Raw genomic sequence first — 14,567 nt, 5'->3', positions numbered from 1 at the left:
TATTTGCTCCCATTCTATAGGTTGTCTTTTCATTCTGTTAACTATTTCCTTTGCTGGGCAGAAGCTTTTAAGCTTGATATAATCCCACTTATTTTTTCCCTTTATTGCCTGTACTTTTAGGGTCTTGTTCTTAAAGTTTTTGCCCAGTCTTACTTCCTAAAGTTTCCCCTTTGTTTTCTCTTAGGAGTTTTATAGTTTTGGGTCAAGTCTTTAATCCATTTTGAGTTGATTTTGGTATATGGCAAGAGGTCCAGGTCTAGTTTCTTTCTTCTACATAGAGATGTCCATTCTTCTCAGCACCATTTATTAGGTTGTTTATTTGAAATCTTTCTATTCTTTTGATGTAAGCATTTATTGCAACAAACTTCCCTCTTAGTACCATTTTTGAAGTATCCCACAGGTTTTGGAATGATGTATCTTCATTCTTATAAGTTCCAAGAGATTTTTTGATTTCCTGTTTCGGTTCTTATTGGACAACTAGGTCGTTCAGGAGCATGTCATTTAATTTCCATGTATTTGTATAGTTTCCTGAGTTTCATTTATTGATTTCTAGTTTTAATCTGTTGTGATCTGAAAAGACACTTTAAATGATTTTGTTTATAAAGTTGGTGAGACATGTTTTGGGACCTAACATATGGTGTATCCTGGAGAATGTTCAATGTGTTAAGAAGAAGAATGTATATTCTGTAGTTGTTGAATGAAATGTTCTGTAGATATCTGCCAGGTCCAACTGGTCTAGAGCGTAGTTTAAATCCTGTGTTTCTGATTTGTTGCCAAAATGATCTGTCCAGTATTTAGAGAGGGGTATTCAGGTCCCCTACTATTATTGCATTGGGATCTATCTTTCTTTAGGCCTAATAGTGTTTGCTTTATATATCTGGGTGCTCCAGTGTTGGGTGCATATATATTTATAATTATGCCTTCTTCCTGGATAGATCCCTTTATCTTTATACAGTGGCCTTCTTTATCTTTTTCTATAGTTTTTGGTTTAAAGTCTATTTTATCTGATATAATAATAGCTACTCCTGCTTTTTTGGGGTTTCCATTTTCATGATATATCTTTTCTATACATTCACCATTAGTCTATGTGCATCTTTACAGGTAAGGTAAGTCTCCTAAAGACAGCATGTTGTTGGATCTAACTTTTTAATCCAATCAGTCAGTTTTTTTGAGTGGAGAGTTTAATCCATTTATGCTTAGTGTTGTTTTTGAAAGGTATTGTCTTGCTACTGGCATTTTACTGATTTTCGTTTGGATGTTTTAAATCTTTTATTCCTTTCTTCTACTTTTATTATTTGTCTTTGATGTTTGTTGGTTTTGGGAGGTGGTAAGATTTAGTTTTTTTCTTTCTTGTTTGCATTTTTGTTCTACCAGTAGGTTTTGTTCTTTCTTGTGTATTTGTGGTAGTGATTATCATTTTTCAGATTCCATATGCAGGACTCCCCTTGAGGATTTCTTGTAGGGCGGGTTGTGTGGTGCTGAGCTCCTGCAGTTTTTGCTTATCTGGAAAATACACTATTTTTCCCTCATTTCTGAGGGATAACATTGCTAGGTATAGTATTCTTGGCTGGCAGTTTTTTTTCTTTTGGTATTTTGAATATATCATCTCATTTTCTTCTAGCCTGTAGAGTTTCTGTTAAGAAGTCTGCTGTTAGTCTGATAGGGGTTCCTTTACAGGTGACTTGATGCTTTTCTCTTGCTTCTTTTAAGATTCTCTTTGTCTTTGAGCTTTGCCAGTTTGACTTGAATGTGTCTCAGGGGGATATTTTGGGATTGAATCTGTCTGGGTATCTTTGAGCCTCCTGGATCTGAAGGTCCATGTCTCTCCCTATACCTGGAAAGTTTTCTGTTATTATTTAATCAAACCAGTTTTCCATGCCTTTCCTTTCTTCTCTCCTTCTCCACCGATGATTTGAATGTTTGTGCACATAAGGTTGTCTGCTAACTGTCTTAGATTTTCTTCATTTTCTAAAATTCTTTTCCTTCCCTCCACCCCACCTCCCACATTTGGGTTATTTTAAAAAGACTATCCTCAAGATCAGAAATTCTTTCTTCTGCTAGTTCTACCCTGCTGCTTAAACTCTGTTTTTTCTTTTGGGGGGGTTGTTTTTTTGGTAGATGAATCTTTCAATTCCATGAGTTATGCTACACTCTTTTTTAAGATGTTAATCTCTTTGTAAATTTTCTCCACATCCTGGATTTTTTTTACTTGTTTCATTATGTTCATTATGTTGTCTAAGTCTTTTCGTATCTCATTGAGTTTCCTTAATATTGTTGTTTGGAATTCCTTTTTAGTCATGTCAAGGGTTTCCTACTCTATAGGGTCTGTTAGTTGAGAATTACTGCATTCTTTTGATGGTGTCATATTTTCTTGGATTTTCATATTTATAGTATCTCTGTTTTGACATCCGGTAATCTGGTAGAGTAGTTTCTTCTTCTGTTACTATCGAGTGAGCTTTGAGGAGAGAGATTTCCTTTTCTTTTTCTGGTCTCCACTGTGACTCTCTTTGTGTCAATGAAGTTGAGTGGCTGGTGGGTCACTCACATGTTGGCTGCCACTATGGCAACAAGCCACTTTTGTAGAGGCTATGGTGGACCACCTGCATGAAATGGTGTTTTCCCCATGCTCCTCACTTCCACCAGGCAGTGAGGTGCCTTCTGCCTAGGACCCCATGTGTGGTCTTCCATGATATATTTTTAGATGAAAATATAAAAGTAAGTAAAGAGTTAGAGCCTGTGCTTCAGTTTGTGAGAAAAAAAGTATATGTTCACTGATATGTTTGCAAAAGTGTGTATTCTAAAAGGTTGGTAACATCAATCTCATTTTACAAATGCAAAAACTGAGACTTAAGAATATAGTAAATTATCTAAGATCACAGAACCAGTAGTCACATAACTCTGATTTGAATTCAAGTGTATCTGATCCCAAATGACAGGCACTTTCCAGTACACGTTTAACCCTTGACTAATCTTTACCAAGATAGAGTTGACTACTTCTTTTAATGCCCCCAGGAGACTTGTAAATATTTCTGTTATAGAACTTATCACTATATTACATCCATATGTTTATATGTTGGTCTCTTCTGGCCTACTGTGATCTTCATGAGGGCAGACACTCTATAGAGTCATCTTTTTGTGCTCTGGTATGGCACAACACAGAAAAATCCTGAAGCAAAGAATGAAAAGCAATGAATAGAGCTTTATCAAGTACCTAGGAAAGCAATTGCAAATTCTTGCAACAGTAATAAAAGTAACAGTGTATCTTATGATTTCTTCAGGCCATATAAAATTTTAGCTCAGTGTGCTAAATATTATACCCGAACCTCAGACCTACATAGCAAACTTAATTTAGTGAACATTTATCAATACATATCATGAGCTATTAATGGAGAGAACTATTAATTTCCAATAACATATTTTAAGTCTCTTCTGCAGAGAACATAAATGTCCATGATTAAGCAGTCTGAAAGTTCAGGCCAGTAAACTTCTGTTTATTTGCAGGTCGCTCCTCCAAAGATGCAGTGGGTCAGATTTCTGTTCATGTGGATATTACCGCCACCCCAGGAATATACATATCATGAGCTATTAATGGAGAGAACTATTAATTTCCAATAACATATTTTAAGTCTCCTCTGCAGAGAACATAAATGTCCATGATTAAGCAGTCTGAAAGTTCAGGCCAGTAAACTTCTGTTTATCTGCAGGTCGCTCCTCCAAAGATGCAGTGGGTCAGATTTCTGTTCATGTGGATATTACCGCCACCCCAGGAATTGGCGAGCACAAAGTCACTGTAAAAGGTACATTTCAGGTCCAGATAAATCAAACAGCCTATTAAACTTTAACATCTGCAGCAATAATTATATCAAGAATATAATTTTTCTAGGATCTGTTGTTTTTAAATGTGTATTACATTATTTCAGGATATGCTCAGAATTTCATGAAACCAAAACTTTTGATTTAAAACTGAAAATTAATGGCACAGATGTTTAGCCTGTGTTATTTAAAATATCTTAAATACATGGATTAAATTTCAAAATTATGTGTATTGAACATTTATTCTGTGCTTGGTGCTGTGATATTCACTGAACATTAGTACTATGGTTGGCTTCATAACATGTCCATCAGTAAGTTAGCATGTTCTTACTATTTAAACAGTAAGTTAGCTTGTTCTTACTATTCACATAAAGTTTTTTTTAGTGAGTGGCTCAATCTATTAGTTTTATATTGCAAAAACAATCTTAATGCAAGGATTATTTCAAAGGTGAAATTCAAGGGTTAACATTTTGCTCATATAATCATGTTCTATTTTTATATTAATATAGACTTAGTCACTTTAAATAATATCCACTTTGATAAAATCCATGATCTCTCAATATATTTTAAAATTGCATTACATAATGTATCTTTGTATTATAAAAGAAACATAGCTATAGTGTAAGATACATCATATACAGTATTGGTGAGCATACAGATAAGTGGGACATACCTATATACTGTCAGAGTACTGCAATATTTTTGAAAAATACTTTGCCAATATCAAATGCCATAAAGTTAACGAATCTCTTGCATTAGAAATTCTAATTATGAGATACTTTCCTGAGGATATCATCAAAGGATGAGCAATGGTGTACATCTGGGAATGTTTATGTAAGAATTATTTATAATGCCTGAAATTAGGAAACAACCATAATGTTTAATAATAAGTGACTAATTAAATATAGGATTGAATATTCACACAATGGAGTATTTGCATCTGGAAAACAAATAATGAATTAGAAAGCTATCCATGATAGACTTTAATAAGCTACCCATAAGACTGTACTACATCATGAACACATTTGTACATAAAGTAAATAAATACTGAAAGCATACACACCAAAATATTGTCATTGTCTCTCAGTGGTAAAGTTAGACTTTTATTTTAACTTATTTCTTGTATATTTTCTAAATATTTTATGATGAACATAACTTTTAATATGAAAAACGCCATATTTTTTCCTAAAGAAAAAGAATAGTAACTTTACATTAGTAACAGATGTCACTTCAATTACAGCTAACTTTTCACCATGCCAGTGCCACACAGCTTAGAGCTAAAAGCTCCATCAAGTGTACATTTCAGAGAGGAAATTGTCTTTTCTTTGAGGGCATTTTCTTGTCAGTGGGGTTAGGGCACTATCAAATGCAAGTTATGGCTTCATAAATCATTTTTAAAAATAAAAATTCACTCTAAGGATCAAATAGACAAGGCTAAGTTTCCGTATATCTGTTCACTAAAATTTTATTCCCTTCCTTTTTCCTTTCAATTTTTAGTGGTTGCTATTAATGAGCTAAACTGGCAGACCACAGCAATGTTCCGCCCCTTTGTGGAAGTCTGTATACTGGGACCCAACCTCGGAGACAAGAAGAGAAAACAAGGCACAAAGACAAAAAGCAACACATGGTCACCGAAGTACAATGAAACATTTCAGTTGTAAGTCATAAACCCAACTCATTTATTCAAACAGCCAATAGCCATTGTACAGCTAAACTTATTGAGGGATTCAGGGTGGAAATGGCTGCGGAAGGCAAAACCTATAGGTTGAAGTATTCCTGTTTATTGATGATTACAGGGAAATGAAAAAGGCTACGTTTTAGATCCCTTCCATTCATTCAATATCTGTTCAGTGCTTATTGTGTATCGGGCAATATTATAGGTATTGAGTATGTATAATAGGAGGTCTTACCTCTCATGGAAGTTACTTTCTACAAATGAGGACTAGATGATAAACAAAATGATATATAAAATCAGAAAAATGTGTCACATGGTATTAAGTACTATATGACTAGCTGCTTCAATTAGATGGTCAAGGAAGCCTCTCTGAGCATGGGACTTTTAAACTTAAACCTGAATAAATAAAGAACCAGTCATGCAGGAAAGAGTTGAGAGCATTTTAGGCCAAGTAAAATAGCTAGTGCAAGGACTCTAAGGCAGTGGCAAGCCTAACATATTTAAGAAACAGTACGTCATGGGTAAGAGGGTAAGATCAAATGAGTTTGCAGAGGTAGTCAAAGTGCAGATGCCACAGCACACAAGGCTTTGCAATTCTTAAGTTCAATAGGAGGCCCATTGAAGGGTTTTCGGATGAGGAGATGAACAATCTGATTTATATCTTTAAATGACTAGTTTGTTTGCTGTATAGAAAAATAATTATAGGGAAGCAAGACCAAAATGTAAAGACAAATTAGAAGGCTATTGCAATAGTAAAGGCAAACAGATAACAGTGACTAATCAGATGGTGGTAGGAAAATGGAAAGAAGTAGAAGAATTTAGAATATGTGTTGGAAGTAAAAAGGCGAAAGATTTATGCGATCTGAAGAGAAGATAAGTAGATGCATGTAAAGTGTCAAGCAGAGGGTAACTGGCACATTTTAAACACTCAAAAGATGCTAGTTACTATGTTCTTAATTTTTAAAAATAAAGCAAGCAAGCAACAAAAAAAAAAGAATATGTGTTGGAAGTAAATTCTTGACGTGGACTGGAGGTAGAACATGAGAAAAACAGTATATCACTTAAATTCTCACAATCAATCAAAATCAGCTTACTTACAATGGAATTGAAAAATATGATGAGTGTATGGGGACTATAAAAATGTGAGTGATGTGACTTGGGGCTAGCAGTATCCAGGCTAGTACCATTCCTGTGCCCGAAGGAAGGAGACGAAGAGCTGCTTCTAAACTTGGAGAGTGAAAACTTCATGTGTGATCAGTCACCTTAAAAGAAGCAGGGACCTTCCACAGAGGGAAGCAGCCTCACAAGCAAAAAGCAAGTGAAATAAAGATTCTGACCTCACTCTCATCACTTCTCTTCTCCTGATGGGACTCCCTTTTTGGCCAAAATCAACTGGAAGTCAGAGCATAGAGACACCCTCTTGACGTAGTCCTACAGGTCAGCTTTCTATTGAAAAGTACAAGGAGGAGGATGAACAGTGCATCCAATTGGGGCAGATTGGAAGATTTCTGGCAGAGCAATTGGGTGGATAGTGATTTACTGAGATGGGAAAATAAGGAGAAGAAATGATATCAAGAAATTTGTTTTAAATCTATTAATTTGGAGATGCCCATTGGACACCCAAGAAGAGATGACAAAAATGTAATTGGATATAACTTGAGTTATCTGCATACAGATGTTATTTAATTCCATAAATCTAAATGAGTTGATCTAGGGATGGCTAGAAGATGGGGGACACAGGACCAAGCCCTAGGCATTTACTCACATACACCAAAAGTCTTCACAGGTTTGTTTTTCACTCTCGGTTTCCCACAGTCCTTTCAGAACTCTGTGCTCTGAATACTTTACTTTCTTACTACTCATTAAAACCTAACTATCCTACTATATCTATCAAAAGGGTTCTTATTATATTAATGACATTAATCCCTGCTAATAAACCAGCTGACAAGATTCCACCTATTTATGCTCCCAAATTACATAAAAACTTTGACCCAATTAAAATGTCTTCTGAGATGTTCTAGGAATTACTTGAATCATGCAAAATTCAGATATAACACTCTAAGACCACTATTCTTAGAAAAGGCAGCATTTTGATGCATTTCAATTCACAAGATCTGATTCCCATCATATTTTGCACTTCTATTTTTACCCACCAAGATTCCATTTTCTTTCATATTATTTCAGATTTTCTCTAACATAGGTACACAGTTTAGTTATTAATGTTACCCAGAAATGGAAGTTTGACTGCAAAATGTTTCATCAGAAAAAATCATCTGGAAAAGGCAAGAATTTTTAAGGTTGTACAGCTGAGGAATAGATGTGCATTCATTAGAAAGTCAAGAATATCTGAGAATGAATTAAAATAAGGAGGGGAGGAAGATTATTCCCAGCATATCACCACTCAGCCTTCTTCATTATGCTCCATTCTGCACTGACAAGTTGTCTTAGGTTGTTATTAGGAGAGGCCATCCTCAGTCACACACCTGACAGGTCTAACTGTTACCATAGGAAAGAACTGGCGTTGAAGCACCAGGCTCTGCTGGAACTGATTCACTCTGGAAATTTGTATCCAATTTAGTATCTAAGTGCTTGATAGTCTATGCAGTGCATTCCCCTGAGAAAAGGCTCCTAGATATAACTACTTATCCAGGAGTCAGTGGTAAAGAAAAGATATTGTAGTAAGTGATGTTAAAATGGCACAGATATTCTTCAGAGAGGTACCGCTCCACTCTGGCCTAGCTCCCATACCACTAGCAGCCCAATTCTACGTACAATCTTGATATGAAAAAGGAGACCCTGCCTCCAATGATTGGGTGCAACATAGTATTTTAATTCCCATTTCTACTAATATGCTTAACATCCAGGCAGTAAAACATATCTTTTTTCTAACAGGGACAGAAGGCATTTTAAAGTTAGATTTCCAGTAATATCTATGCAAAGACAGTCTCAGTAAAATGTAAAGGATATTTGCATCAGGGTTAAAATATAATACTCTCTTTGCCAACGTAATAGCCTGAACAGTGTATACAATTTTTTTAACTTTAATTAATCAATATACAATGTAGTATATTTTCAACAGTATTTTAGAACCATATTGATTCCTAGATGAAGTTTTTTGCTCAAAATTTGCATTTTTAATCTACACAGCATTCTGGGCAATGAAAACCGCCCAGGGGCCTATGAAATTCATCTCTCTGTTAAGGATTACTGCTTTGCCCGAGAAGATCGAATCATCGGAATGACAGTCATTCAGCTACGGAACATAGCAGAAAAGGGAAGCTATGGGGCATGGTATCCTCTTTTGAAAAATATCTCGATGGATGAAACTGGTTTGACTATCCTTAGAATACTCTCTCAGAGGACTGGCGATGATGTGGCTAAAGAGTTTGTGAGACTTAAATCTGAAACAAGATCTACAGAAGAGAGTGCTTGAAATGAATACTCCAAGATGGGATCTTTGAGAATTCACAAACTATTATTGTTTGACTGCTGCATGCATGTACAAATACATGGGAATGTTTATTTCACTACATTTCAATGTTTGCAGGTACTCAAGTACAATGTCTACAAGGTATGTAGAAACCCTGAACTTTTATACCGATGCTGGTCTTTGGAAAATAAATGTTCCATGAAGTGCCAAAATTACGATGTAAAGTGAAATATCCAAAATATCTCTTAAAATGTTTATTTCATTTCATTTCCAATCTCTCATCTGTTAAACATACTAAAAAACAATTAGTCTTTTGAGTTTGTACATTAGCTGTCTGTTAAATTAGTTTATATTGCTCACAGTTCAGAAGGCATCCATTACTGAAATTTTGTTTTATTTAGACTTACCTCGTTGTAGATGTCTTACAATTACCCTTTTCTACCATAACTAGAAATGCAGCCCCTTCTAGAAAGGCTCTTAAAATGTTTATTTCATTTCATTTCCAATCTCTCATCTGTTAAACATACTAAAAAACAGTTAGTCTTTTGAGTTTGTACATTAGCTGTCTGTTAAATTAGTTTATATTGCTCACAGTTCAGAAAGCATCCATTACTGAAATTTTGTTTTATTTAGACTTACCTCGTTGTAGGTGTCTTACAATTACCCTTTTCTACCATAACTAGAAATGCAGCCCCTTCTAGAAAGCTAGTATTTTAATTCCCATTTCTACTAATATGCTTAACATCCAGGCAGTAAAACATATCTTTTTTCTAACAGGGACAGAAGGCATTTTAAAGTTAGATTTCCAGTAATATCTATGCAAAGACAGTCTCAGTAAAATGTAAAGGATATTTGCATCAGGGTTAAAATATAATACTCTCTTTGCCAACGTAATAGCCTGAACAGTGTATACAATTTTTTTAACTTTAATTAATCAATATACAATGTAGTATATTTTCAACAGTATTTTAGAACCATATTGATTCCTAGATGAAGTTTTTTGCTCAAAATTTGCATTTTTAATCTACACAGCATTCTGGGCAATGAAAACCGCCCAGGGGCCTATGAAATTCATCTCTCTGTTAAGGATTACTGCTTTGCCCGAGAAGATCGAATCATCGGAATGACAGTCATTCAGCTACGGAACATAGCAGAAAAGGGAAGCTATGGGGCATGGTATCCTCTTTTGAAAAATATCTCGATGGATGAAACTGGTTTGACTATCCTTAGAATACTCTCTCAGAGGACTGGCGATGATGTGGCTAAAGAGTTTGTGAGACTTAAATCTGAAACAAGATCTACAGAAGAGAGTGCTTGAAATGAATACTCCAAGATGGGATCTTTGAGAATTCACAAACTATTATTGTTTGACTGCTGCATGCATGTACAAATACATGGGAATGTTTATTTCACTACATTTCAATGTTTGCAGGTACTCAAGTACAATGTCTACAAGGTATGTAGAAACCCTGAACTTTTATACCGATGCTGGTCTTTGGAAAATAAATGTTCCATGAAGTGCCAAAATTACGATGTAAAGTGAAATATCCAAAATATCTCTTAAAATGTTTATTTCATTTCATTTCCAATCTCTCATCTGTTAAACATACTAAAAAACAGTTAGTCTTTTGAGTTTGTACATTAGCTGTCTGTTAAATTAGTTTATATTGCTCACAGTTCAGAAAGCATCCATTACTGAAATTTTGTTTTATTTAGACTTACCTCGTTGTAGATGTCTTACAATTACCCTTTTCTACCATAACTAGAAATGCAGCCCCTTCTAGAAAGCATTTGTAATTTTATAGTTACAGATATATTGTGATGATTTTTGCATATAAAATAGAAAAGGTGGGAAATATTTTATGTTGACCAGTTTCCAACCTTTCTGAAATATCACTGTGAAGAAATGCTATTAAAGCAAACTTATACAAAGCAATGCTAAATAGAGTTTAACAATGTTTGATATATTGACAAAATTTTGTTCTTTAAAACTGCCACGGTCACATCACATTTGTAAAAAAGATAAGTCGATGCATTTGGTATATAGCATTATATCTCAGCTTTACCATATTTTATTCTTTAGAAAGTCATAGGATTAAAAGTGTAGAAATGAGATGGAAGGTTCGTTTCTTAAAATTACCTGTGATAAATAACTATATTGTTAGTATTTTCCCTCTGACAGTTATGACTAATTCCTTATTTACTTAACTCTATAATCAGTTAAATGTTTTCTCTTTAAAAATATTCAATAATTTGTACTGAATGTAGCATTACTATATATTGCACTGGAGCCAAAAGTCATGTCTTCATGTATTTAGTGAAAAAATGTAAAATGAAGTCTGAAGAAATTGCTACAATTTTGTAATTTGTTCTTTATAAGCCCAAAATGCATCAGATGCAATAGGAAAACAACTTCGTACAGCTCAGTACATAAAAATATACCTAGGTTGGTTTTTGAATATGAAATAGTTTATGAATATTTGCATTTTCTGTATTTTTATGGTTTGACTTTTGGGAGTCTGTACCTAAATACTTGGCTGTAGAACAGTACTTTGTCATTGTAACAGGTGGGAAATATTTTATGTTGACCAGTTTCCAACCTTTCTGAAATATCACTGTGAAGAAATGCTATTAAAGCAAACTTATACAAAGCAATGCTAAATAGAGTTTAACAATGTTTGATATATTGACAAAATTTTGTTCTTTAAAACTGCCACGGTCACATCACATTTGTAAAAAAGATAAGTCGATGCATTTGGTATATAGCATTATATCTCAGCTTTACCATATTTTATTCTTTAGAAAGTCATAGGATTAAAAGTGTAGAAATGAGATGGAAGGTTCGTTTCTTAAAATTACCTGTGATAAATAACTATATTGTTAGTATTTTCCCTCTGACAGTTATGACTAATTCCTTATTTACTTAACTCTATAATCAGTTAAATGTTTTCTCTTTAAAAATATTCAATAATTTGTACTGAATGTAGCATTACTATATATTGCACTGGAGCCAAAAGTCATGTCTTCATGTATTTAGTGAAAAAATGTAAAATGAAGTCTGAAGAAATTGCTACAATTTTGTAATTTGTTCTTTATAAGCCCAAAATGCATCAGATGCAATAGGAAAACAACTTCGTACAGCTCAGTACATAAAAATATACCTAGGTTGGTTTTTGAATATGAAATAGTTTATGAATATTTGCATTTTCTGTATTTTTATGGTTTGACTTTTTGGAGTCTGTACCTAAATACTTGGCTGTAGAACAGTACTTTGTCATTGTAAGTTATGGTCATAACTGTTAGTGGATTTCCTATATATGCAGAAACAAAAACCTGTTAAAATGACTGTATTTTGTGAACAAGCTGATCTGATAGGTTAAGAACAGAAGTGACTAGTATCATGACTCTTGGAACCATGCTGCTACTGGGTGTGAAAACACGGACCAGTGAGACAGGCTAATTCATGTTAAATTGTTAGGCAACTGCTTTGTTAATGACTTCTCCAAATGCATAGTTATGATGTGATCCTCTGGCATATGCATTAATAAATGGATGTATATTGAACACATGCAACACCTTCTTGTATCTTCTGCCTTTTTATTTCATTTATGTAATATCATTTTATTATTTAGGATCAAAAACTCCAGGCTCTTTTAACTGGCATCTAACACTCTTCACAGTGTTCTTTTCATTAAACTTTGAGATGTGAAAATTCATTCAATGGGTGGTGTGCTTATGGAAACAATTACATATTACAACATTGAAATAACAACTAATATATCTATCTATACGTTGCTGAATACTGTTAAGCATCATGAAGAAAATTCAACATTTGACATATATAAATAAGCAACATTGTTAAATAAAAACATTATAAAAGTTTTCGTCTATTAATTGAAGGATTAAATAGTATTCCATTGTATGGACATGCAAAAGATTTATTCATTCACCAGTTAAGACATTTGAGTCGTTTCCAGTTTGGGAGTATTATGAACAAAGCTACTGTAAACATTCTTGTACAAAATTTTGTGTGTATTTTTTATTTCTTTTAGGTGAATACCTAGCAGTAGGATTTCTGGGTCTTATGATAAGTGTATATTCAACTTTCTAAGAAATTGTCAAACTTTTTCCAAAGTGGTTGTATCATTTTACATTCCCAGCAGGAACATATGAGAGTTCCAGTTGCTCTGCATCTTTGCAAGCATTTGGTATTGTCAGATCCTCTCTATTTAGTTAATATGTATGCAGTGGCATTTCAATACGATTTTAATTCCTATTCATTTGCTTGATAATAATGCTGAATACCTCTTCATCACTTATTTACCATTAATACATTATCTTTAGAGAAGTGTCTGCAAATCTTCTGCACATTTATTTAATGGGTTGTTTGTTTTATTGTTGTTGAGTTTGGAGACCTCTTTCTGTATTCTGTATACAAGTGCTTTGTCAGATATGAGGTTTGCAAATATTATTCCAGTATGTGGCTAGTCTTTTCTTTCTCATTACAGTATCTTTCAGAGAGCAAAAGTTTTTCACTTTGATGAAGCCCAATTTTTCATTTTTCTTTTACATATTATGGCTTTGCTATCATATTTAAAACTTTTTTGCCTCACTCAAGGCCACAAAGATTTTCTGTTTTCATACAGAAGTTTTATATGCTTAGGTTTTACACCTTGACCTATAATCCATTTTGAGATTGCATGTCTGTTTTCGTATATGGTGTCAAGTTTGGTTTGAAGTTTATGTACTAATTTATAATTAATCAATAATTTGCATAGGGATGTTCAGTTGTTCCATCATCACACCGTTTGTTGGAAAGACTGTACTTCTCCTTTGAATTACCTTTGCACATTCAAGAATCAATTGACCAAATGTGTGTGAGTCTATTTCTGACATCTCTGTTCTGTTCCATTGCAGTTGCTCTGCATCTTTGCAAGCATTTGGTATTGTCAGATCCTCTCTATTTAGTTAATATGTATGCAGTGGCATTTCAATACGATTTTAATTCCTATTCATTTGCTTGATAATAATGCTGAATACCTCTTCATCACTTATTTACCATTAATACATTATCTTTAGAGAAGTGTCTGCAAATCTTCTGCACATTTATTTAATGGGTTGTTTGTTTTATTGTTGTTGAGTTTGGAGACCTCTTTCTGTATTCTGTATACAAGTGCTTTGTCAGATATGAGGTTTGCAAATATTATTCCAGTATGTGGCTAGTCTTTTCTTTCTCATTACAGTATCTTTCAGAGAGCAAAAGTTTTTCACTTTGATGAAGCCCAATTTTTCATTTTTCTTTTACATATTATGGCTTTGCTATCATATTTAAAACTTTTTTGCCTCACTCAAGGCCACAAAGATTTTCTGTTTTCATACAGAAGTTTTATATGCTTAGGTTTTACACCTTGACCTATAATCCATTTTGAGATTGCATGTCTGTTTTCGTATACGGTGTCAAGTTTGGTTTGAAGTTTATGTACTAATTTATAATTAATCAATAATTTGCATAGGGATGTTCAGTTGTTCCAGCATCACACCGTTTGTTGGAAAGACTATACTTCTCCTTTGAATTACCTTTGCACATTCATGAATCAATTGACCAAATGTGTGTGAGTCTATTTCTGACATCTCTGTTCTGTTCCATTA

The 14,567-nt window shown here is 33.9% G+C and overlaps 1 protein-coding gene and 1 long non-coding RNA gene across 2 annotated transcripts; both read left to right on the top strand.

The window, feature by feature from the left end:
• The first annotated feature begins 3,710 nt into the window (after positions 1 to 3,710).
• On the top strand, positions 3,711 to 9,212 carry LOC103606925 (protein unc-13 homolog C-like). The gene is made up of 3 exons (XM_008591484.1): positions 3,711 to 3,797; positions 5,311 to 5,470; positions 8,636 to 9,212. The coding sequence occupies exons 2-3, from the start codon at positions 5,349 to 5,351 to the stop codon at positions 8,919 to 8,921; spliced, it is 408 nt and encodes a 135-aa protein (XP_008589706.1). The 5' UTR covers positions 3,711 to 3,797; positions 5,311 to 5,348; the 3' UTR covers positions 8,922 to 9,212.
• A 748-nt stretch (positions 9,213 to 9,960) lies between these two features.
• On the top strand, positions 9,961 to 12,486 carry LOC103606924. Its single transcript, XR_551925.1, has 2 exons — positions 9,961 to 10,766; positions 11,486 to 12,486. It is a non-coding gene; the product is annotated as an uncharacterized LOC103606924 (long non-coding RNA).
• The last annotated feature ends 2,081 nt before the right edge of the window (positions 12,487 to 14,567 follow it).

The sequence above is a fragment of the Galeopterus variegatus genome, unplaced genomic scaffold, assembly GCF_000696425.1.
Source record: "Galeopterus variegatus unplaced genomic scaffold, G_variegatus-3.0.2 Scaffold6962, whole genome shotgun sequence".
In the NCBI taxonomy this organism is placed as follows: domain Eukaryota; kingdom Metazoa; phylum Chordata; class Mammalia; order Dermoptera; family Cynocephalidae; genus Galeopterus; species Galeopterus variegatus.
This window is presented reverse-complemented; position numbering and strand designations above follow the sequence as displayed.

Excerpts from the sequence above, each read along its gene's own strand:
- LOC103606925 (XM_008591484.1), top strand. The coding sequence starts at position 5,349 with ATGTTCCGCCCCTTTGTGGAAGTCTGTATACTGGGACCCAACCTCGGA. Across the intron at positions 5,471-8,635 it reads TACAATGAAACATTTCAGTT|CATTCTGGGCAATGAAAACC; the intron begins GTAAGTCATAAA and ends TAATCTACACAG.